General features: G+C 46.9%; 1 protein-coding gene across 1 annotated transcript in view; it reads right to left on the bottom strand.

Moving 5' to 3' along the window:
* Nucleotides 1–25,243, bottom strand: part of GPC3 (glypican 3) — a 140,470-nt gene that overhangs the window by 5,572 nt on the left and 109,655 nt on the right. The window contains exon 7 of the mRNA XM_030272529.4: nt 20,284–20,437. Coding sequence (XP_030128389.4) covers nt 20,284–20,437 — 154 coding nt within the window. The remainder of the gene's footprint in view (nt 1–20,283; nt 20,438–25,243) is intronic.

Here is a 25,243-nt window from a genome sequence, read left to right as displayed (position 1 = left end):
ACACAGGTGAAACCATTAAGCCTAACACAGCATGTTCAGCCAGCAGGGCTGCTGTGGTGATGCCCCTGATTTGCAGATGATGGAAACACTGTGGTGTGAAGGGAATGGATCATGTTTACAGTGAATGCAAAACACATCATGCAGAAATGTCACAGACAGGTAGGGCAGCTTGGCAAGCTTCTGCACCTGCCAGCATCTGCCTGCATCTTTCCTTCAGGACTGTTTTTCCCTAGGAAAGCATATGCTACCATTGCCACTGAAAATTACAATATCCAGAGCGTGTTGCTTTGTTCAATTTTTTAAAGCATCTTCAGTGTGGAGAAGAAGGTGCCAATAGACACAGTAGACTGGCTGTCTCCAAAACAGGACAGGATCTCTTAAAGAGGGAGATGTTTGAGTCAAGCCCAAACTGTTGACTCATTGCAAGGTGAAGCATAAGAAGCTGTAATTCCACAGACTAGTCTGCTTCACCTTGGCTCCCAAATCTCTCCTTCTCTACAGTACCAAGCATTTCATTCCCACAGGTGTTTGCACCTGAAATGTACAAGAACTGTCTAATTTCATCCCAAACACTTCCTGGAACACCAAAAGCTCTGCTCACCTCAGCCTGCAGTTATCTGTTTTTTTTTTTCATGCAAACAGCTCATATTACAAACACACTTCTGCCTCGCCAAAGACAACACCTGAAACCATCCATTGGGTTACACGGCACAAACAGCCACAGCTGCATGGATACAGCCGAGATTCCCAGCATTCTGCTTCTCCAAAACACCTTAAACTCTTCCAAACACCTAGCCAAGCATGGTTTCATCTCATCAGGGAGGTTTTGCCCTCTGGCTTATTACCATTAAAATCCTGGAGCACCAACAGGTTTGCCAGTTGTCTTCTTGCACAACGAGCTGCAACAGCCCAGCCGTAGGTGCGGCCGCGCCGGTGTGTAATTAAAGCGCTGAGCCAGGGCTGGCCGTGGTGCTTGTGTTGGCACACATCACTGAGATGGATGTGCAGCATGTGCATGGTCTTGTGCCTCTGCTTTTCCACCTCCTCCACAGCAATTTAGGAGGTGTGGCTCTTGGCAATATGGATTTGGAAAAAGAAAGAAGAAAAAATCCAGCTCAACATCACCCTGCTGCCATCGGCAACATGGCCAAGAGAGCCTGGCATGGCTCAGCAGCAAGGGGTAAAACCAACTTCCTGGGCAGAAGCCCAAAGGAATCAGGTTTGGGATTGCTGATTTGCAAACCAAGAATTTTCCCGCCCTTGCTTGTTTGCCACCTCTCAGCTGCTGGTGTGCCACTGCCGGCCCGCGGCCTGCAGCACACGCTAAACACAACCCAGAGAACACAGGTACCACAGGCACCACCACAAACCCAGGACCAACGGGGGAGGAAGCTCCCCTAGGATCAATGCTCTCTGGAAGGCAGCAGTAAATTGGTTTGGGGGGACCCAGATGTGAGGAAGGTCCATCACCCATGCCAGGGGTGTAACCAGGTGCTGTTTGGGGTACCCGAGGCAGTGAGTCCTGTGAGGCAGACACTGTGCACACCCTGCCTCCCCAGCCTCCACACAAGTCTCCACAAAAGTCTTTCTACCACAAAAAGTCTCTACCACAAAAGTCTCTCCACACACATCCACAAGTTTTTGAAGGGACAAAACACCTTCAAAACCCAACACTGTGTACAGGCAGAGGGGCTGCACCATGACCCCAATTCCAGCAACTGCTCCTTCCCCCCACCTTGGCCAGAGGATGGTGGCAAGGAAGGGCCATAATTTATGATCTGGGCCTGTATTTACTTTGAAAATGTACTCATTATATTCTTCTTTGGTCCTTGATTTGTTCTAGATCTACCCTGAAGAGAATCTGGCATCTGCAATTGCATTCCTCATTTTCCCCTTGGCAGAGCGTGAAAGAGTTTCTGAACTGCACTCACGGAGAGGAGCCACAAAAATGTGCTTAGCAGAATGCACTCATGTAATCTATTAAAAATTAACAAATCTCATTAGCATTATTAATTGGAAGTGCTGGAGTCCTTGTACTTTGCTGATGAAGCAGCATTACCCTGGTCTGATATCCAGATGTACAGTCCAGAACAAGAGCTGCTACCTAAAGGAGCGTAGAAGAAAAGCACTGAAAAATAGGGAGCTAAACATGTACAACCAAAAACACCTACAAAGACAGAAGTCAAGAAATAAAAAGAGGACTAGCTGTAAACAGAAGAGTACAAATAGAAGTGAAATTATTTAAGTGGCAGCAATACAGGACTGGGCAAGCAATGGTCCTGCAGATCCCCCAGTATCTCAGCCCACCCAGATGTGGAGTAATTTCTTCCTGCCTGGAGAGCTCCAAGATCTAAATCACAAAGAGATCCCTTCTGATCATTCTGAGTCACCTGAGACATCTCCATACATTCTTGATTTGGGGAAGTAAGGTTCCCAATGATAGAAGAGCAAAATGAAATGCTTCATATTCCCTCTAATGACTGAAAACAACATACTCCCATCTAGCTGAAATTTTGTCCTTCATGTTTTCTTCCCCAAAAGCTCTTGGATATGACCAGGAGAGGACGATCTTTCTTGCTACATGCTGGCCTTCAACTCTCTAAGCTCAGGACATTCAGGTATTAGCAGGACCTGACAAAATGTAGTCCTAAGAGGAATGCGATGGTCGCTGCCTTCCAGATGTTAACACTAAAAGCAGCCCTCAAGGCAGGAGGATATTTCTCAATGCTTGATTGGAAAGCTCATGGTGGTGTTATGGTACCCAGGAACATCTGACACCTTCCTTTGTGACTCACTGTGTGTGGAAACCAGTCCTGAAAGTGCCCAGGCCACAGAGACCAGGGGATTGTGGCATGCCTCCTTCAAGTAGGCAACCCGGAATGTGCCTCTTCAATCAGAAGGGACAAGGACTTTGTGCAATGTCTACACTCAGTGAAAAATCCCTGGACATCCACCAGGCTACAATTCAGGATGCCAAGGGAAATATTTCAACTGAGATTTCAGGTCAAAACCCAAGAATCTGGGCTGTGCATGGACATACCTGCTCAGCCCACAGTAGAGCTGGCAGGTAGGACCAGGCATGGTGGTACTCCATGCTCCTCTGCTCTGCTCCTGGAGAAACTTCCCGAGGTTTTGTGCTCTGACACTGCCCAGGGTCACCAGCACGGATGGACAGCCAGCTCCCCCTGTCCATGCCAGGGGAATGTTTGCACAGAGCAGGAGCTGAGGTGAGAGAGCTGCCAAGGGAAGGGAGCCAAGTGGCAACAGCATCGCCTGGCTTTTCTCATTGTGTTAACCTGCATAAATAAACAAATAAAAAAAAATCTTGGCCCTGCATTAAAACAACATTAAAGTGACTTCAGCCTATAAAAATGGGATAATGCAGAAGGTCCTGGGAAGCATCACTGTACCCAACTTTTCCACTTTATATACAAGAAAGTTTGGGTTCACAGGGTGGAACATTTTAACAGCTTCAGGACATCTTCCCTGCACTGGAAGCAGCCCCAGGAACAGCCTCTGCAGTCTGACTCCAGGATCTGGCTTTGTACTGCATGGCACTGAAGAAAGACCCAAATTAAGCCCAGCTGCTCACTGGGTGTCTGTAACATCTGACACAAATCCTGGGTGATTTCTGCTCCCTGCCGCTCTCCCAGGCCGAGAGCAAACCCTGATCCCAAAGCACTGGTGGAATGATGGTGCTAAAATCTGGATCTGAATGTGGGCAGTTCCAATGGGAATCCCAGTGTACCCCTGCTGAGCACCAGGACACTGTGGCTGCAGTGCTTGGGCTGTGCTGGGCCTCTGCCATCACACTTACACTTTCCTGGGGGCCAAGGGCCTCCCTGTCCTGCTTGGGACCCTGCTGGAGCTCAAGGAGACCACCTGGATTGCTCCCACTCCAGAAGGGGGGAGCAAGGGATGGAGGGGATTGGCCCTGGGCTTCTGCCTGGCATCTCTCCGGGTCAGCTGCTGCAGCCACAGGAAGGTGCCAGGGATGAGGACACACCGCCCCTGTGGGAGAATCCAAACTGTTCTGGGGACACCTCCATTGACCCAGCAAGCAGCGAAACAAGGAGGTGACAGCTCAACAGGGCTCCAAGGTCCAAGCCCACAAATGCCTCCTTCTCCATCCTATCTGAAGCAATCATGGCTCACTCTCAGGAATGTCACAATCATAGTGGAAAATCAAAATAAAAAGGCTATGTAATCCAGTTAGTAAATCCCTTCAAAAACACAAAATCTCTTCTAAAATGGATTATAGAGATTAGAGATAGGAGTTTCCTGGAAATCAAGAATTGCATTTCTGCCTCCCCCATCTTTTCACTGCCTCAGAAAGAAAGAGTCTTGCTTGTGCCCCCCACCCCACCTCACTCCTTCCCAGCCATCATCCCAGGCTTGGGGAGCAAAAGCAGATCCCTCCAGCCCCTAAAAACAGCAGAGCTGTTTCTACCTGACTTTGCCATAAGCAGTATTTTGGGGCACAATCTGCTGCATATACCTGACCCTGTGGACAACGTGGGATGACTGCCAGGTTTCTGCAAGTGTTTTGGTCCATCCCTACTCCAAACAGGCTCCACGTGGTTGTGCAATGTGCTGCCAAGGTTTTGTGAGCTGCAGGACTTGCAGCTCACCCCAATCCTGTGGGCACCCAGCAGAAAAACATCCTCTTAAATCAGGGTGGTCTTCTAAAACTCACCCATGTGCCAGTGGTGACAATGTTACCAAGAAGAGAAAGGTCAAACACCCATGTGGGGATGATATAAAATTATTTAGCACCAATGCCATTATTATTCTGATAGATTAAAATAATCATTTTGTTTAATATTTTTGACTCAAGTATCCATAGTCGATGCTGGCAGGACAATTTTCTGTGAGGAATTTTTATTTTGTGAGAGTTTTTGTCCTTTCCTTCTTATTTGGAACAACAACAAGAAAAAGGGATTGCAATATTAGCATTCCTGGCTGAGCACACATTCAAGTTCCTGACCTGTTATTGCTCAAGGACTTCTGCAGCTGCAGATGCCTGTTTGGAGCTACAGTTAGGTCACTTTGAATGATGCTCATAGAATAAGGATCAAAACACTCACAGCGTGATCAAAAGGACATTTTATGAACATTGCAGCCTGAGTTAAGTGCTGATATGAATACTTAGGTTCGCCCTTATATTACCTCTGCTTGGTTCTAATAAAATTAACACCCTTTAAAATAATGCACTCAATTTTATTTGTTTCATGGTTTTGTGCCTTATGGCTTTGAAAACACGTTTTCCAAACCTTTCCATCACTCTGAGCATGTTTAGCTGTGTTTGGATCTGCAAATCAACATCTTTGTACAGAGGAATAATAAGGGTTGCACCTTTGTATCATTGTTCCACCTGCTCTAAACTGGATTTATCCACCAAAGGTTGGGGTTTTTTTTTCTGCCCACAAAAGAGTGTAACCAGTCACACTCTTTCTTTTCCCAGGAAGAATTACTACCTGTAAATAAAGAACTAAAACCTGAATTACAAGCACCAGCAGCATGAATTCTCCTTTGTAAAGAGACAACAGAAAAAACAAAGCTGGGGAAAATGCAGTCTCTCCTCTGCATTTCACTTGCACATTAGAGGCAAAATGAACTTAACAGTCCAGGACAGGGGGTGTCTTATTGGTGCAATACAGCTGCTTAACTGTTCTTTAGAGATATTCATCTCAAAACCAGAACAGAAAGAGCATTTCCCCCGCTTTTATTTATTTATCTTTTTTTTTGTGCCAACTCACCTTAGCTGAAAAGCACATTGAGATTGTAATTATGGGAAGGCCTCATCTAGTAGATTTGTAAACTCAGCTATCGGCTTGAATTACTGGAATTAGCAAGGCTAATTTAATGTCACTGTTCAAAATAGCTCAGATTTGGAATTTCTTAATGGCCTTAGGAAAAGGAGTCTTTATGCATACTGCAATCTAGGCTTCATTCTTAGACTAAATTCCTTCTCATAGATTTTGTGAATGCCCTGTTTTGTAGCCAACACAAACTCTGTCCAGTAAAATAATGTAAGGACTCAGAATGAAAAGAGATTAGCTGTTCCCTGCTCCTGTTATTTTAAAGCAGAAATAACTTTGGCTTCTACCGATTCATAGACAAAGCTTGAAATGCAAAGCATGCTCAACTCCAGAGTCAGCATGAAAAGGACCTTAAAATATTCCCGAGTGCAAGTAATGGACTTATTAGAGGGATGAAAAGAGGCACTTTTCACAGAATCCCAAGCTCTTTAGTCCTGTCGTATCAATAATCTTGCTTAAGAATTTAATTCCATTTACATTTCTTTCCCTTCCAAATATCCTGCCCGACTCCTATGAAATACAACATTTACACTTTTAAAGTGTTAATTCATTTCTGTTAATGCTTGGTGGTATAAAATGTCTGTGGATCACCCAGAGCGTGAGCGACGGTGTCACGAGGAGGTGGGACAGGGAGCAATTCTGTGCACTTATACACCTGAAAACTGATAAATGAGGGGGGAATTTTAAAGACTTGGTTAAAAGCATCTTCTTTAAATAATGGCAGTTGATTGTGCTGGAACTCGACGTACCTGTAATCTGTTGCATTCTCCTTTATGTTCATGTTTAACACCCACAAAAACAGTGCTGGCGGTAAGGAAAAAAAAGTTTTAAAGATATCAGGAAGGAAATTTGCCTAGCTCTCCTAAGCTGCAATATATCGATTTTTAACCCTGTTTGCCTAGACTTTGAAAGATGGTTTACTCTAAAGCCAGCCCAAAGCAACTAGTGACAATTTTCTCTCTTTGTTTGAAGAAATTGCTAAAAAACAAAGGGACTTCAGGAACAAATCACAAAGGTCTGTGTGGGCATGGCAGGGAAGGAGACAGAGACACCCCCCTTTTTAAGGAGTGAGGGGACTTTTTCCCCCATTTGGCTCCATGCCCACAGGACAATTTGCACTGACTGAGGACTGTCAGCACCGAGGGGAAACAGGATATTTTGGGCTACATCTGCCCATGGGCCTCCACAAGAACAGCACCAGCAGAGACCAAAAGACTCCCAAACACAGTGACAGGATGAGTGGCCACACGGAGATGGCCTTGCCTGGCATGTGGTGCTGGCCAGCAACGATTTTCACAGACCAAACCAGATTTCACACTGCCCAAGAGACCCAAGGGTCTCAAAGCACACCACAGGCATTAATTACACCCTCCACTTTGAAGAAATTAATTAAGCACTGAAACCTTCTGGTCCCTGAGAACCAAGCACAAGCCTCTATTCACTAATGGGTAAAACTGAGCTGGGTTGTGGCAATGTTTCAGGAACTCTGACAGAAGAGCTGAGAAAAGCTCCTCTGAGTGCCCTGCGCCACCCTGAAGCAGCAGAATCCTCCCCCCAGGATACTTCTGATTCCTCTGGACACGTCCCAGCAAGTCCCCCTGAGGAGGCAGCCATTCCAGGTTTGGCTCTGGATCACTCCTCATGGCAGGGGAGGGAAAGCTGGCACACCAGGGAGCTGGAGGACGAGGGGCAGCCCCATCCCACAGCCACCCTTCAGGGCATCCACTCAGTCCCTGTTTCTAAGGACCCTCAAGAGTCTCTGACATGAGCAGTCATTTTTCCTAATAACAAACTGGACACCCTTGATGAGACATCCACAAGAAGGAACAGGAGCTCCTCACATCATCCTTGTTGCTTCCTTGTGTGCCCAATTCCTGGGTGAGACATTCCCCACCCCATCCTGCCAGCTTCTCCAGCTGCAAGAGGCATCCCCATTCCCATGGGAAGCAGATCAATGGGCAGGCACCCCAATACTGCAGGGGTGCTGCAAGATGAAAACACCCTCACTGAAGAGTTTGATGAGCTGGTATCCTCCACTGGAACAAATCCACACAGTGTGACACAGCCTCAGACACTCTCCTGCAATGTTCCAGTAAAGAAACAAAACCCTCTCTGCTCCTGATTCCCGTTTTGCTCCACTCAGACTTGCTGGATGCCTCCCCATCTTTCCATCTGCCTGGATGACTTTCTCTCAGAAGCTGGACAAACCATGTGCCCAGGGCACTCACAATGGATTTAGAGGAGCAGCCTGCCAACCCACAAACATCTGCTGTCACTGTTCCTTTTGCAACAAATGCCTAGATAAAATAGGTGACAAGTGCATTAAAAAAATATGATACCTGTGCTGCGGAGAGCTGGAAGCAAAGGGGGATTGCCAGCCCCTGCAGCTACAAAAAGTGGTGGCTGTGCAGGAGCTGAGGCCTGGGAAACCCATTAAGGCCACATGGGGTGTCAAATGGTAACAGGAGTGCTGGAATTGCAGGGCAAGCAGGAGCTGGGCAGGAGGCAAATTCAGAGAGACCAGCAACAGCAGGAGTTTCTCAGCACACGCCTGCCTTTACCCTCCCAAAAACTGGGAGGAGCAGGTGAACAGGCACAGCTGAGCTGCAGGACAAGCAGAGGCAGAGGCAGAACCCCCTGTGCATCCCATCCTGCTGTGGGGAGATGCCCAGAGAGAGATTCCTCAGAGTAGGGCTTGCTCTAGGGGCTGTGTCTGTTAGCTCTGCTTTAGGGTTAGTGCCATCCTGCAGCCTCCAGTCCCCCAGTGTAGGTTTCAATGGGATTGAGGGGATTTAGGAGCCTCCAGGCAATCCCATATAGTGGTCCCAGTTACCCTGTATCCTACATCACAGAATTTGGTTAAGTATTTTTAAAGATAGGTTTCTGCTCCTTAATATATGCAACTAGTCAGGGTGAACCTTAGTAATTAGCAACCAAAGTCAGGCTCTAACCTCTTGCTTTCCAACCCAAGCACAGCAGTAAATTTTGTTCAGTGTGCAGCACTACTGCCTTGCTATGTCCTTATTTTGGGTACACGGAACCATTTTTCTTTTTTCCACATTTTCTAACGAGTTCTGGCGGTAGGAAGTTGTTTGTAAATCACACAAGTATTTGTTTTACTGGAAACATCTGCTTTAACACATTTGTCTTTTTAAAAAGGCCAATTTTTTTTAAACAAAGGTATTAAGCTGCAATGTAAATTGGGCACATCTGTTTATGAGTCACTGCAATAGCACAGCCTCTAGTGCAGCAGATCCCATGGATCTCCAGGGGCCTGATCCAGCCAATTAGAAACTCACAGCTTGCTCTGCTCCCTTTCCCAGCACTCCTCTTCCAAGGGCACTTCTGCCTGATTTAATAAATTAAGGCCACTAAATAAGAGAGACCTATTTAGTGTCTGCTAATAATATTAGGTGTCTGGCCCAGCAGACACTTAAGTATCACCAAGCTGGTGCTGAAGCCAACAGGCACCCGAGGGCCAAGTCCAGTGGAATTATTTATAGCTGGGAACCCCAGGTTGCACCAGACCCACTCTGCCCATGGTGCTGCACCCCCTCTGCTGCCTTCAGCTGCCCAGGGCTGCCAAAAAAACATTTAGAGACCGCAAATAGAGGGAAAGACATCAGCTGAACCTCCAGGATCAAAACCTGACCCACCAGCTGATGTTTATCCACTGGAAACAAGGAGGTCAGCAGACCTGGGGGACTGGCCTGAGGCCCAGGAAAAAACATTCAAAAAGAACTCTGGTAACTGCAGAGGCTGGGGAGCATTCCTGATAATTCTGGAGTAAATAAAGCCAATGAGGGTGGGAAGGGCAAATCCAAACCAGCAAGGAGATGCCTGGAGAGGGCAGATTCAGCACCTCCGTCCCCACAAGAGCTGCCAGACTCCAGCTGTCCAGGGCAAAGCTTTCTGACTGTCACCAAAGCCCACACCTAAATCAAGCTTCAAGAGTCAGGATGGGACATAGAGGATGATGGTGCATCAGATGCTCCCTGAGAACAGGCACTGGAGCACAAGTGGGGAAGTTTGCTTCTACAGGGAAAGGGAGAGGAGAGTGTTTTGGGTATAAATGCATTCTTTCACATTCTCTGCACATGCTTTAGCAGTGATTTATGTGGACAAGAGAGGAGAAACTGCAGGCTGTGATCTGTGATGACTTTGGGGAGCACACAACCTTTTTTTTTAATTTACTTTTTACTGGAATGATCTACAGAGAACCAGAAGAGGACAAGCAAACATACCAAAGCTGCAGAGCAGCCAGCAGAGAGATATCAAGGAGACAGAGGATATTACTCAGATTCTGATAATAACCACCAGCTCCCACCTGCCAACTGCAGGCTGTCTGACACAAAAAACTCCAAAAACAGGCTGGAGCAGATGTCTGCCTCCCCGTGCAGGAAGTGTCTCCAGTATCCATGAGACACAAGCAAAATAGCTTAGAGTCCAGCAATTTTTCAGACTCGAGATACTGAATTCAAACAGGAAGGAGGGAGAAAAAAAAATAGTAAAGCAAAAGGATGTGTCTCACATTGCAGTTGTAATTTACATTTTAGAAATCCTGCTGGGACTCCTGCACTGGACTGAGGCAGTGACAGATGCCCTGGCAATCTGTCCAGCTGCCAAACCTGATGCTCAGCAGCCAGCAGTACTGCAAAACATCCATCCCTACACATCACAGAACCACCAAGGGATGCAGCAGCACCGTGGGCACTCAGTGATGCACCCAGCACCCAGCAGAGTCAGCCCCAAGGCACCAGATCCCACCTGCCTGGAGATGGGATACACAGAAAGGGCCCTCCAAGGAAGGAAGGTGTGGGAAAGGGAAGGTGCTGCTGGGTTTGCATTGAAGCTCCATGATGGGCACAGGCCCAGCCTCCTGCAGGAGGGAAGGGCAGAGCATCATCCCCAGTCCCATGGGAAGCAAAGAGCAAATGAAAAGCAGGAACAGACAGCAAGATGTCATTGAGAGCCCTAAATACCATTGAAAACATTTTCTGAAATAACAGAAGCTGGTCAAAACGTGCCAGATTTCCATTCCCATAAAAGAGGGGGAATGTGCTACTGCTCCAAAACAGAACAAAAGCAAAACGTGTCCAAATTTTTTGTTGTTTAAATTAAAAAAAAAAAAAAATCTAAAAGGCAAGTTGACATACCATTCCAACAAAGTCCAATCAATTCATTTGTTTCTGGTTTTTTTTTGGTTTTTTTTTTTTTTTCATTGTGGTATAATTAAAAATGTAATTTCAAGCAGACTTTTGGACAAGAAGCTGCTGTGGAGTGAAAGCAGACAGCACTACCTGGTGCTTCAGGCTGCTGCCGCTTCACTTCCCTGCTGCAAGAGCAGAGAAAAAGATGTTTCAGTTTATTACAAAACAAGAAAATCCCATCCATAACCCCAGCATGCTTCACTGCCTCCCAGTTCCAGCAGAGGCAGTTTGCAACACAAAGTCTCCCATCAGAAAGTTTCTGGCTTGCCCTAAAAGCAACATGAGGGGAGATTAAATTTTGAAGCCAAGTCACTTCTGCCCCAGCAAAGATGCCCCAGAAAAGCTGGCAAATCCTGCAGACTCCAGAAACACTTGGTTTCCTGAAATTTGTTCCTGGGGAAGAAACCCATCTGGGCCCTCCTTGGAGCTGTGAAAGCCCCAGGGCAGGAATGCAGGGAGAAGGCAGAGCACAGAAGGTGGCAGGCACGCCGTGGGAAGGAGGACACCCCTCCTCTAGCTCACAGCTCATCCATCCCAGCACCAGGGGTCAGGGATCTGCTGCAGATCACCTGGGAATCGGGGGAGCCTGTGCTCAGGCAAACACACCTGGTTCAGTTCATGTTACTGCTGGTGTCAGCCCCAGCAGATGTGTGTGCACAGCTCAGGGCTAATGCACAACAGCCGAGGAGAGCTCCTGCCTGACACATGATGGATCCCCTGTTTCTGGAGCACACGGAGCAGTGTTGACTCAGTAATTGATCCTGTCCTGGTAATGCACTGACTGATGAGTGATTTGCAGGCCAGACCCAAGTTCATACTGTTTTCACTTGCAAAGCGAGGGGTGAGAAGAGAGAAAGAAATGAGGATTAAAACACCAGGATCCTAGGAGGTTTCTCTGGAGAAGCATCCTTCTTCCCCTTTCCAATACCTTTTTGGCAAGAACTAAAAAAGAGGCTGCTTTCTGGGCAGGTCTGTGTTTCTTTCTTCTGGAGACCAACAGCAACCAGCAAAAGGCTCTGTGGTCAGGTTTGTGCACAAGTCCAGCAAGGGCTTTCCAACAATTTAATTTTGGAAGCCTCATCTCGAGTAACGCCTCTTCCTCCATCCATGTTACATCCAGATCCCAACATCTTCCAGATATTTAACTCAGAGCTTCATTTAATCAGGCTTGATTATTTCATGGACACATTTATGTAGACACAGATACATTTATATTTATGGAAAGATGTAAAAACTAATTTTCAAAATGCAGCGCTGCTGTCTGCAGCATGCAGGGACCTGTTGGATCCAGGCAGGGAGATACTGCCATGCAGACTCTCACCCAACCACATCTAAGCAAACACCAGCTCCCAGAGCTCCTGGCTGCTGCCACAACCCAATGCTGCAACTCGCACTGCCAGGTCATTGCCACAATAATCACCTGCACAGAAACAAGCACATTTGTTCAAATTTGAAGAGGGGAACCAAGAGGTCAGGCTTTTTAAGGCAGACTGGAGAATTTGAGCATTCTCCGTTTTCTTCCATATAGGGCTCGAAAAGTTCTCTGAAAGCTGTACCCAAAATGTTTCCAGTGAGGATTTCCATGATCCACCTGACATATCATCTGTTCTCCTGGACATCTTCAGGGCAAGAGGATGGACAGCAGAGCAGCAGCCACAGCTGAGAGACCAGGGCCTCCTCCTATGCACTTCCAGTGAGACAGGGCCACCTGGCACAACATCCATTGACATAGTTGTACTTCCCCAAGACACTTTTTGGGCAGATGTGTTTTACAGTCCTCGATGGACCTTGGTTCTGTGAGCTTGTCTTCTTTTGTCATTGAAAGGGACCTTAAAGATGATCTAACTCCACCACACTTGCCATGGACAGGGACCTTCCAGTGGAGCAGGCTGCTCAGACCCCCATCCACGCTGGCCCTGATCACGTTTTCTGGGAACATGAGCGGCAGCAGGCACGGGGCAGGAGAGGGATGCCCAGCCCTGTGCCCACGGGACATCCTGTGATGTTTGACAGCTCAGTGCTGGCACACTGACACAAGTGCTGGGCACACACACCAGCCAGGACAGCTGGGACACACTCCAGGGCCAGAGCCCTCTCCCACAACACTCAGCAGGGTGGTGCCCAGCAGCCTCATTTATTACATCCCCATAATCTCTCTTATCAGCTTACCTGCAGTAAGGCATTAGTAAAAGCCAAGCCACTCATGAAAGGGACACCCTCTCCTATGTGAAAAGTCAATCAACATGTTATATTGTTATCAGGCTCGCAGACAAACCTCTCTTTGTACAACAAAATGCGCAGATACAGTGCCCTGACTATCAGTGTAAGGTTATCTTGCTGGGCCTTTAGCAAGTAGCACCTGATCTGCTTCTGTCTGATATATACCTTTACTGTTGTCCCTTACAAAGAAAACCACTTAAATTATTTTGCCTCTCCACAAGGAAAAACAGAAAAAAAAACCAAACAAAAAAACCCAAACCAAAAAGCAAAGCTGTATCCAAGTCAGGAATTGTGTTTCCCAACTTCATCAGAATTCATGTCTTTTCAGCCACAAAAAACAGATTCATCACCCTTTAAGGATAAATATGGCCATCATTATTGCAACTGGGCACATTTTTGCATACTTGAAATTTTTTGAGGTGTTCAGTCATGTAAGATGCTGCACGCAGTAATAATTTAAAGAAACATTAGCTCCCAAATTACACTGTTGAAAAGTATCTCCTTAGACACCCTGGCATAGTACAAACTGTTATTCAAACTTGCAGGCTAACTAGAGGGTGAGTCTTGTGCCAGCAGACTGGCATTATAAACATCTGGGAGTGATGAGCAGTACCAGGTTGCCAAAGACCTTGGCACATTTTTGTGTGCTATAGCAGAGGCACCATCTCATCTGACCTTTAGTGTGTTTCCAGCCCTTCAGCCTCACCCAGTCACCCCACACTGAGCCCACAGACCAGCCAGACCCTCCAAAAGAAGGATTTAGACCAGCTCACACCGGGAATGTGATGCATCATGTGATTTATGAAGATCCCCTCCCTTTGATTCAGCTTTTTAAAAAATGGTACATCATTCTTTGCTTTGGGTCAGGATGGACCAAGGCAGAGGAAGTTCCTAAAAATACCAGATACAAATTGCTCAGATGGACTTGGATCTGTAAGCACAACAATGAAAAAGTTAAAAAAAAAAAATTTAAAAATGAAGTGAAATTGAAACAAACCAAAAAGATAGAACTATGTGATTAATATATGTACAGTGGATTTACTTGCTGCTTCCATAGATGGTTTTTGCATATATGTAGCTTTTCTCAAAGCACAGATTCTGACAGGTGACTTCCTACTTTGTCAGTTATGGAATTAGTGTTTCTTTGGAGGGATTTAGGGCACAGAGGTGACAAGAACCCTTCAAAATGTACACACTGTGTATAGTGTGAGGCCTGCAAGAGTTAAAGCAACACAGCCAGCTGAAGGATGCTATGAGCAAGTCCTTCTCCAAACACCACCAATAATTTTCTCAGTCTGTCAATAAAAAAAAATCATTTTTTGCTGACGTCAGAAGTAAATTAATGAACCTGCCACTCAATTAGAGGGTCAGTCAACTGCTACATGTAACTCCCTCTCCATCTTTTAGCTTTTATTTAGACAATGATGATGAATTCTTGACTTTAAACCAGATCTTCATTAAAAGTAAAACTCAATAAACACAAACATTTGAAATAGAAAAGCAATAATCAGACTATTGCACTGTTTTAGTCAGTGCAATTCCATCTCCTCCATCAGGATAATCTAGCTGACGTTTGGCCTTGTCATTTTTTCACCCTGGGACAGGATGAATGTCTTGTAAAACAGCATGTTTCTGCTAGCCTTGCTTCAGTCAAGCATTCAACAGCACTCTCTTTGGAGAAAAAAAAAAAAAAGTTTAAAAAAAAAGTAATTTTCTGCTACTAAAATGATAGAAGCCCTAAAGCTTTCAGCAGATAGCAAACCCCACGGGAAGGATGCTGTGTCAATCCAACCCACCTCAGCCAAGGACAAGGCCAGTCCTGCTGGAGGCTGAGCAGAGCCACGCACAGGAAATGTTGGTACTGTACATGATATTTGTCAGCAGGACCATCCAAGCCTGCAGGCTGTTCATCAGGATGGGACAACAGCCACGTGGCCCTGCACTGTCAGCAAAACCCACACAGATGGGGATCTCTCCCACCTGTGGAAGGAGTATTTTAGAAGTCACTCGGGTATTTGAGAATGCCTGGATCAGCAGAGGGATGAACAGCCCGAGAGCCAGCAGGAAATGGAGCAGAGCACATCAGCAGATACAGGTGCTGGGATAGGGGCACCCTGGAGGCATTGGCAGAGCAGGGATCACTGCTCTTTATTCCCACAAAGGATGGGAATGCATGATCTTGTAAATATTTTAACTAGTGCTCATCTGTCTCCCGGCACACACATGGAGTGAGCCTTGGCAGACTCTGATTGCTATTCCCAGGTTGGGAGCATCCCCTTTTCCAGCACAAATGCTCATTTCCAAGGAACTTTTCCCACAGAAATGAGCAGCAGAAACCAGGAGGGCAGCACCCAGTGACCTTGTCTGGCCTCCCCCTCTGCCATTCACAGCCACCACCCTGACAGGGAAACCCCTGGTACCTGTTAGACCCCCAAAATGAGCAGCCCCAGGGAGGGAGCTTGGATTGATGGAACCTTCCTGAAATAAACCCAGGAGAGGACAGGGGGAGGAGAGGAAGGTCACCAAAGGCTGAGCTGTAGGACCATCTACAGCACTCTAAGACATGGAATGCTTTTCTGGGCATTGGGAGTTGTTTGAAAGCAGAACAGGATGAAAGTTGCAACTCACGGGTTTCAGAGCAGCTTCTAAAAACATGGTCCAAGACAGAGAACACAGGGGTCCCACTCTGTGCCCACACAGGGCACAGCCACCACAAACACACAGAGACCTCCCCTGCCTGTGACGTGCATCCCAAATTCCCATTTGAAAGCAACTACACCTTTATAACATGGAAAAAGGACTACCAACAAACAGCCTTTCCACCTGGGAAAAACACCCCACTTGGCCAGCTCAGAGGCAATATTCAAGTCTGCAATTTGATGATGAGAGCACTCAGAAAAAATCTCTGCCAAGAGGATAAATCAGTGGCAAAGCAAACTAGGAGTCACTAAAGAGTTACAGATCTGGGTAGGTCAAGGGGGAGACTGCTGATCCTTCAAAAGCACCTCAGTATGGCATGAATTGCTGGAAACCCACAAAGAATCTGGCAGCAAATGGGCAGGGTGCAGGAAAACCTGGGGCTTCCTTGGGAGATTAGAAATAGCCAAGGGACAGCAAAACTAACTGCAGGTTATTGCAGCAGGAGCAGCCAGGCAGGGGAGCTGTTTTACACACACAAACTTCCAGAGCCATCTTTATATATTTTTATTGCACACATCTATCCTTACATATCTCATGGGATGAGGCCAACTTCCCTTCCCAGGACAAGCTATTTCTACTTAATTCTGCCAAATCCATCTGTTCCCAAGACAACTTTTGCTGCTGCCTAACACAGATATTTTGGAAGAGTAAATCTTCCCCTCAAACTCCCAACCCCCTCCCCAAGTTGCTGGATTGTTCAGAATGTTCTCTGGGTGCTTCAGCTACTAAAACAGGTATTTTCCTCCCAGCAAAGCTTGTGAGAAGCCCAGGGGCACAGGTGAGCTGGACTAAACCACCTTTGCAAAGTCCCGAAACGCCTCCACCTCCTCTCCCCCAGCATTTAATAAAACCCACACCTGGCACAGGAGCCTGCCCAGCATCCATATTTTAATTTCAGGCTCCCTGGAAATGACCTCTCTGGTTCCAAGTGGCATCTGGAGTGAGCACACCCGAGGTGAGCAAATTAGTGGCTGGCTGGAGCATCAGCCAAGCACCAACCACCCCAAGCTCTTTTTCCTTTGGGTGCCTGGTTGGTGCAGGATGGCTGATCCCAGCAGGCTGTGAGCACATGTCTGCATCACACAGCCTGGAAGACATTTGCACTGACTCATAATTTGGGGGGAAATACTGTAATTCATTTGCAGACATGCTTTGCCATCGGAGTGGCATAAATATCTGTGTGTGTATGTACAGAGCTCTATTTTTAGAGCTGCATGGCCAGGGTGCCGGCTCCATGGGTACTCCATTGACAAACAGGATGCGCTCTTCTCTGAGCTGGGAGGTTTTCAGCCCTCCCCCTTATTGTAAACATCATCTGCCTTCAAAACCCTTAATGTGTTGCAGATGTGACAAACAATAAAAGACCTATCATGAAAAAAAGCCTGCCATCTCCGTGTTTCCCACTGGGGCAACATAATAATGAATTTATTAGCATATAGGGCTCACCAACATATGTTTATAGTCACTCACAAACTATTGACTTGACAGTTTACAAGTATGTTTAAATCATTAAAGTTTAGGTTGACTGTCCAGTTACTACAGGCTCATTATAAATAGGAAACAAAGGTTACATTTTATACAACAGGCGATAAATCAAAACTAGTCTGTATTTTAGACTGACTTTTTTTTTTTTCCTCTTTTGCTCTTTTTTTATCTCCTTATTTTCAAGACCTTCTGAGGGGACATCTTGGTGAGGCCAGTGCTCAGCAGATGTTTGCAGTTAGCTGGCAGGACCAGTGGCACCCACACCGGGGAGCAGGAGAAAATCCTACTGCCTCAGAGAGGTGAAAAGACCTCAGAGGTGGCAAACTCTGCCAAGTTTTCACTCAACCAACAGCCAAAATCGGTGCCAGCCCAAGGCACTCACCTCTCCTCCTCCTCAAGGCATCACCAAGTCCATCTGCAAGGCTTGGGAAACCCTTTGGAAGGAAGGAGTTCTCCATTGCCAATTTCCTCAAGGAAGGAGGAACAATTCCTCAACAATTTCCTGAACAAAGCACCTGAGAAAAGGAGGGAAAAGCCCCAAACTGTGCCCCCTGACTGCAGACCTTGAGGGTCAACAGAAGGACTCAAACATGCTCAGATGGGGGCCTGGGTTTGACCACTGCACTGCAACACAGCCTGCCATCCATGTCCCGCCTTAACACTGCAGAGCATCCAGCAGGGGATGAAACCAGGGGCTCAGAAACACAACCCCAGCCACTCCCAGTCCCTTCTGCCTTTATTACAGGGTAACCACCTTGGGAAGGAGAGAGATAAAGCCACATTAAATGTAAAAGCTCATTTTGTAAATTATTTCCAGATTTCAAATCCTGGCATAATTTCAAATCGACATGCTACCCTAAAATTTAGAATTTGTGGAAGTTGGGGGGGAATGTGGAATGGTTTCTGGTCCCTTTTATTTCTTGCTATGTACATGTGATATGATGGAAAAAATTAATTGAAAAATACCCTTTCAAAGTAAAAAGAAATATCATTCTCAAAAATGTTGAAAGTGAGTATTTCCACACCATCAGCAACTTTTCCTGGGCTGGTTTCCAACATAAAACTTGAACAGAGTCACACTTTATATCCAATACCAACCAAACAGGATTCTGTCACTGTCATATCAGCTTCACCTCTCTGCTCCAAAGCAAAACACAAAAAAAGAGCATAGGCAAGTAAGGAAGAAAGTCTCCCTGACAGCACAGCTCATGGTCTCTGAGCTCAGTCAGTGCCTTAAAGCCCTGCTGGACAAACTCCACACTCTCAGCAACCTGAAAGATTTTACCTGCCAGGAGCCCCATGCCCCAGAGACACAACTGCTTTAAAGTTAATATTTACCCATCCCATAGCAAAGGCAGCAACAAATACCCTCCAGCAGAGCAGCAGAGGAGGACAAATCCTCCTTTCCTGCTGCATGTTCCTGTACCACAGTGACAAGGGGGGCAAGTTACCAGGGAGATCAATACAGTGATTAAACTAGCCCAGAGAGGCACAATAAGGCAGAAAGGATCATATATCTGACTTCAGAGATCACTGATGATAGTGTGAGGAAGGCTTTAAGAGGAAATTAGAAACACATTAAAAATAACATCAAGGTGTGACACAAAGATCATGGAAAATGAAACACGTATCTCTGCTCTCAGCACAGGACACTGTGAATCACCTGTATTTTTTTAACATAAACTTTGTTATTTAGTTCTTGGATGAAATTGTGTTTTATCCCTCTCAAAATTCTATATTTATCTTTCAGACTTGGAGTGCAGGACTTGAAAAGTCTTTTCTTTCCCTTACTTAGTATCTGAATATATGTATTTTATGCATTTTACATAATGTGTCAATAATCTTTGATATGAGACTGGCATTTAATATTTCAGCTCTCACTTCATTAAGGATATTTTAATTATCCCAGACCAATAGGAGGGAATTTATAAACATCTGTGCTTCGTTTAGGAGCCCAAATTTGCCTTTTAAACTTCAAAGCTGCAAAGCTGATTTTATCCAGGTTCAGTTGTCTGGTCTCTCAAAGAGCACCGTGTAGCACTGGAACCAGTATGAACTGGGCCAAACCTCCAGCCCACAGAGAACATCCAGCACTGCTCATCCTTGCTGGACACAGCCTCCAACAGCTTGGGCTTCTCACACAAGCAAACCAGAGCTCCAGAGTGGTCAGGGGGTGTAGGAGAAGGCCCACACCAGCAGCACGTGTGACTGCCCAAGTCACAACTGGTCCTTTGCTCTCTTCTCCCAGTGAGTGACCAGGGGCTGCCTCATTAATAACATCAGGAGTGCCTCAGGGCTGTTTTCAGAGTAACCAAGGACACGACTCACACTGGCAAGCAAAGCAATTTTTAGGCTCCCAAGTACCTAAATCACTTCTGCAAAACGAGCCCGAGGTATTTGCAAAAAAATCATTGGGAGTTTCTAAACCCTACATCAGAAATAACCATCATTTGCTGCAGTCAAACAAGCCTTCCTGACTTTCTGGTGCCCTCCAGGAAGATGAGAAACTCATCTTGAATCTTTAAAGATTGCAGGCAGCAGTGAGAAGGAGAGAAGAGGGTGACCCTGGCACCTACATCAGATTTCAACTTGCCTCAAATCCTCTCCAATGGGCTGCACTCAGTACACCCCTACAGAACCAGCCTGGAGAAGCAGAGGCATTTCTCCAGCTGCTGCCCTGACTGGCACCACGGCCAGCCAGTGCAATTCTGGGTGTCTGCAGCTCTGGGCTGGGGCACTGGGGGTGCCTGCAGAGAGTCCACCTGAGCAGGGAGCAGCTCCCCACGCCAGCACCTAAACCTGCACCCCACAGAGGGGCAGCTGCTGCAGTGCCACATGCCCATCACCTGCTAAGAACCGGAGCTGGTTCCTCACTCGCAGCTCTCCGTCCCCAGAGCCTCCGCCACACTCATCTTCATCATCGCAGTCTCCGCTCTCCTCCTCCTCCTCTGTGGCTTTTCCTGGAGCTTTTCGAGGGGGCAAAGTCATCCCTCTGAGCAGCTGAAAGACAAGAGGGCCACAGTCACTCTGCTGCTCCACCTCACTCGCTGGGGAGCGGGTGACCCGGGTGGGACAACACTCAGTGGGGCCAGGACAGTGGGACCAGACCCCAGCACACTCCTTGTGCCAAAGCACCGAGGAGCTCAGGCTCATTCACGGACAAAACTGCATAAAAATCTTCAGTGGAAGAAACAAAAGGAGGAGGCAAACCCACATTGATTCATTCTGCCCTTCAGCTTCTGCCCAGCAAGAATCACATGAGCCCTGCAAGACCCCAGTGTCACCAAAGCTCTGGGGTCAGCTACAAAACACAGGTCCAAAGGTAGGCCAGACAGGGGAAAAACAGTAGCAAGAGGAGCCTCTGTTCAGGGAATGTCACTACTTTCAGGGACCCCCTCTCTCCCATTTTAGATGTAACACATGAAAGGAAATGGCAGATCTCTCAGGTCTGTATGGGCCTCACAAACATAACCTAAAAATCTCATTTCTCACTCTTGAAGCACAGAGGATGCTAGTGAAAGTTTTTGGGGTAGCCAAGTGACGCAATGAAAGCATCTTTTAATGAAAGCATCTTTTAAAGGATGTTTTAAAGCTGGGTCCTAAATAACAGTGAGAGTTTGCAGATCCCTGAGACAGGGACTTGAATGCTTCCCCTGAGCACGAGGTCAGGACCACTTTCCAAACATGGGTGGGAGCTCCCCACCCTCCCATCTCAGCACACAGAGGGATTAGACACATTATAAACTATCAGCTTCCTCTCTTAGCTGACTTTCCTGATTTTGCTGTTGCTGAAAGCAGCCAGCTACTCCATCATAAACCCAGATCCCCTTTGAAAAAGTGTGAGTCAGCTAGTTAATATATGCTGAAAATTTCTATCACTGCCACTCTGCTGTTAAAAGCTTCTTGAATTTAATCTCAGTGCTAAGGAAAAAAAAAAAAAAAGAAAAGGATAAAGTAACAGAGAAGATATTGCAAAATGGGAGCTTTCCACATGCTTCAGGGGTTTGGTTAGTTCCATCTCTTGCAGCAATATGCATGCCTTGCAAGGCATTTTTTAATATCTGGAATCTAGGTTGTATTTTTAAACTATTATGCTAGCCTCAGAAAACAGTTTTTAAAATATTTATCTCCTGAAGTTTATACAGCATTGGATGAATGCCTTTGGCATCTGGCTCGCCCTGTCCACAGCAATGTCCACATACCTTAGTGTTTATATTAGAGGAGCACAACGTAATGAAAAACAAATGGCTCCATGTGAGACCCCTTGGGGTTCCCCAGCTGCAGCAGAGCTGTCCCTGGCATGGGCCAAAGTCTGTCTGGTGTGAGAACCAGGCTGGCTGAGTCCCACCCCATGGCAGGCAGCAAAAGGCAGCTCATCTCAAAACTCAGGGGATGTGCTTTCATGGCCTCCAGCAGGCTTTGGCTCAGGCTGGTTAAGTTCACTTTTCAGGAATTTTACTTTGTTTAGACATTTGCAGGCTTCTCCCAGAATATGGTGCAACCACAAAAAAATAACAAACAAAAAGGCAAGTGCAGTGCTGGGGGTAGCACAGGAACCAAACATGCCAACCAGCCAAGCCTTTACACCATCACTTGCACTTTGCTCCTGCAAACAAAGCCCCAGCCAACAGCAGCCCTCAGCTGAGGTGGAACGAGGCTCTGCCATGCACAGCAGCTAAATCAGCACACACCAGCTCAGAGCCAGTGCACCACTGCCAAAACCCAAACCCATCGTGCTGGAAGGGGCCACGACTGCTCAGCAGCAGGATGGGATCCTCCCTGCCCCTGTGGGATCCTCCCTGCCCCTGCGGGATCCTCACTGCCCTGTGGGATCCTCCCTGCCCCTGCGGGATCCTCACTGCCCTGTGGGATCCTCTCTGCCCTGTGGGATCCTCCCTGCCCCTGCGGGATCCTCACTGCCCTGTGGGATCCTCTCTGCCCTGTGGGATCCTCCCTGCCCCTGCGGGATCCTCACTGCCCTGTGGGATCCTCCCTGCCCCTGTGGGATCCTCACTGCCCCTGCGGGATCCTCACTGCCCCTGTGGGATCCTCACTGCCCTGTGGGATCCTCATTCCCCCTGTGGGATCATCCCTGCCCCTGTGGGATCCTCACTGCCCCTGTGGGATCCTCACTGCCCTGTGGGATCCTCATTCCCCCTGTGGGATCATCCCTGCCCCTGTGGGATCCTCACTGCCCCTGTGGGATCCTCACTGCCCTGTGGGATCCTCGCTGCCCTGTGGGATCCTCACTGCCCTGTGGGATCCTCATTCCCCCTGTGGGATCCTCACTGCCCTGTGGGATCCTCATTCCCCCTGTGGGATCCTCACTGCCCTGTGGGATCCTCACTGCCCTGTGGGATCCTTACTCCCCCTGTGGGTTCATCCCTGCCCCTGTGGGATCCTCACTCCCCCTGTGGGATTCTCACTCCCCCTGTGGGATCCTCACTGCCCCTGTGGGATCCTCACTCCCCCTGTGGGACCCTCCCTCCTCTGCATCCCAGGACCAGAGCAAGCCAGACGGGACCCCACCGCGCAGCCCATGCAGCACAACTTTCATGACTTACCCAAAAGAGCAGAGGAACTTTCTGGCAGAGAGAATTAAGCTTTGGGATATTTTCAGATTTAATAAGCTCAGTGGGAGGCAAGGGAAGATCAGGATTTTTCAATTGTGCATTTTCAAACATTAAAATAACTGAGCATTTCTTGTAGTACTACTTTTTTCCTTGGCATGCCATAAATTAGCAGCTTAATTTCTATGCCTTTGTAGCCACAATAAAACAGGAACTTTCTGAGAAACATCACGTGGGCCCCAACTTTGGATCAAGTCAACGTGACATCCCTTTGCCACACTGCTCTTTCCTTTGCCAGGAGAAAAGCTCCATCCTCAGACACGCCCTCCCCAGCTGCTGATAACTATAGAGAGGTTCAATTAAATTTTGCTGCTGCCTGTGGGAGAACTAGAGACCATGACACAAAACCTACTGGAAGAGTTAGCAGGAGACCAGGCATGGGGTGGGAATCCCACTCCACTCCAATGGTATATCCAGACCCAGGAATGCTGTTGGATGTCTCATCTTCATCCAGAGCAGCAGCCCTAGTCCCACTCATCAACCATTCCACAACCTCCCTGATGGTTTGCATGCTTTATGAAATTATATTTGGTGTACTGAACATAGATTCCCCATCCTTAAATAGCAAGCAGAGCTGACTGCACCCTAACATTACAGTTTATTCATGTCTTGTGGTTTAAAGCACATGGTAAGAGGCAGGAAAATACACATTCTGGTGATCACTAAAGTAGTATGTAACAGTGAGATAGCTTTAACTTAATCACAACTCATCCAGCTGTAAGAGTTTACTGTCATATCTGCTCTTCTCTGTTAAACCATAACGGCAAAATGCACTTTAACATAGCTGATGTAGGCTGGAGCACTCTTTGTGGGAGGCCGGGCACTCACATCCCCACACCTCTGAGGGGGCTGTGGGGTTTTCCTCCCCCATCCACACAAGCACCACGGAAAGAAACTCCCTCTGCTCCTCACTACAAGCTCTAACAGATCTGGTATCCACCAGTTTTATTTCCAACCTCATCCCTTTCAAACCATGACCCTCTGGGTGGGTAGGGTGGGCATGGGCAGGAGGGACTCTGAGGGACACTGGCAGTCACATCTGGTTCCCATGTCCATCTTTGTTGTTTGGCTTGTCTTGTGGCCTTAAAACACAGGGCAGATGGGAACGGTGTGCTGAGCCTGCCTGCTAAGAAAGCTCCCCAGGGCATCCCAGCGTGATTTACACAATTGTTCATAACTGTACAGTGACCAGACAAAAACAGATGCAGCAACACGGGGTAATGACTCAGCTTGTCTTGGACAAGCCACTGTATGCTGAAATCTTTTTAACTCCTCATTCTTTACAACCACTTTACTCAGAGCTCCCCATCCCACCAGCCCACCTGGTCCTATTTTTCCAATTTTAACATAAACAGTTGGAGCTGCAACATACTTTTTTATCATTAATCTCCCATCTCTGAAAAGAGCTCAGCATCATGTTTCTTGGACTGCAGTTTAATAGCTGTTTTCTCCTTTTGGAAATAAGCCCGCAGTATTGCAAATATCAATTTGAGCAATACCCAAAATTGTGCCCACAAATTCAGATTAAATACTGTCAGCAAGCTACAAGCACTGTGCTCCTTTAGGGCAAAAATCATCCCTTTCAACACACTTCAAAAATATGTAAAGTAAAGAGAACAGCCAAAGAGATTATTAAGGGGAATCGAAGACTTTTAGAAAAACATTTAATTCCTTCATGAGTTTAGGGGAGAAGTCTGATTGATATTTGTAATCTTTTGGTGGACAGAGCTGTCGTTTAATTTAGCTTGCATGACTGAAAGAATTTAACAAGAAGTGTTCCAGAGAGTTTCACTGAAATTCTTTGCATGTTTTTAGTAAGCCTCTGGAATACGATCAAACCTAAAAAGCTGGAGAGGATGGAGACTAAACTTACAGCTAAAATAATAATCAGAATTGTAATATATGCTTAATAATCAAGTATTCACATCCAGCAGAAAAAGTGTCTCAGTGCACAAATGACTCTGGAGCCCCAGCCATGTGTCCATGTGCTGCTTGGCATCAGGAAGGGAACCCTGGGAACTCATCCTAGCAGTGAAAACAGCTCTTGGCTCTGCTAGAAATCTCCCAAAACTCAGCGAATTTCACCAGCTCACAACTGCTTGCAAAGCTCAGGATGCCTTCCTTCAGGAGCCTCACAAGGAGGAGTTTTGGATGAGCAAAGGTGTTATTTTCCCTT

The sequence above is a fragment of the Taeniopygia guttata genome, chromosome 4A (assembly GCF_048771995.1).
Source record: "Taeniopygia guttata chromosome 4A, bTaeGut7.mat, whole genome shotgun sequence".
Lineage (NCBI taxonomy): Eukaryota > Metazoa > Chordata > Aves > Passeriformes > Estrildidae > Taeniopygia > Taeniopygia guttata.
This window is presented reverse-complemented; position numbering and strand designations above follow the sequence as displayed.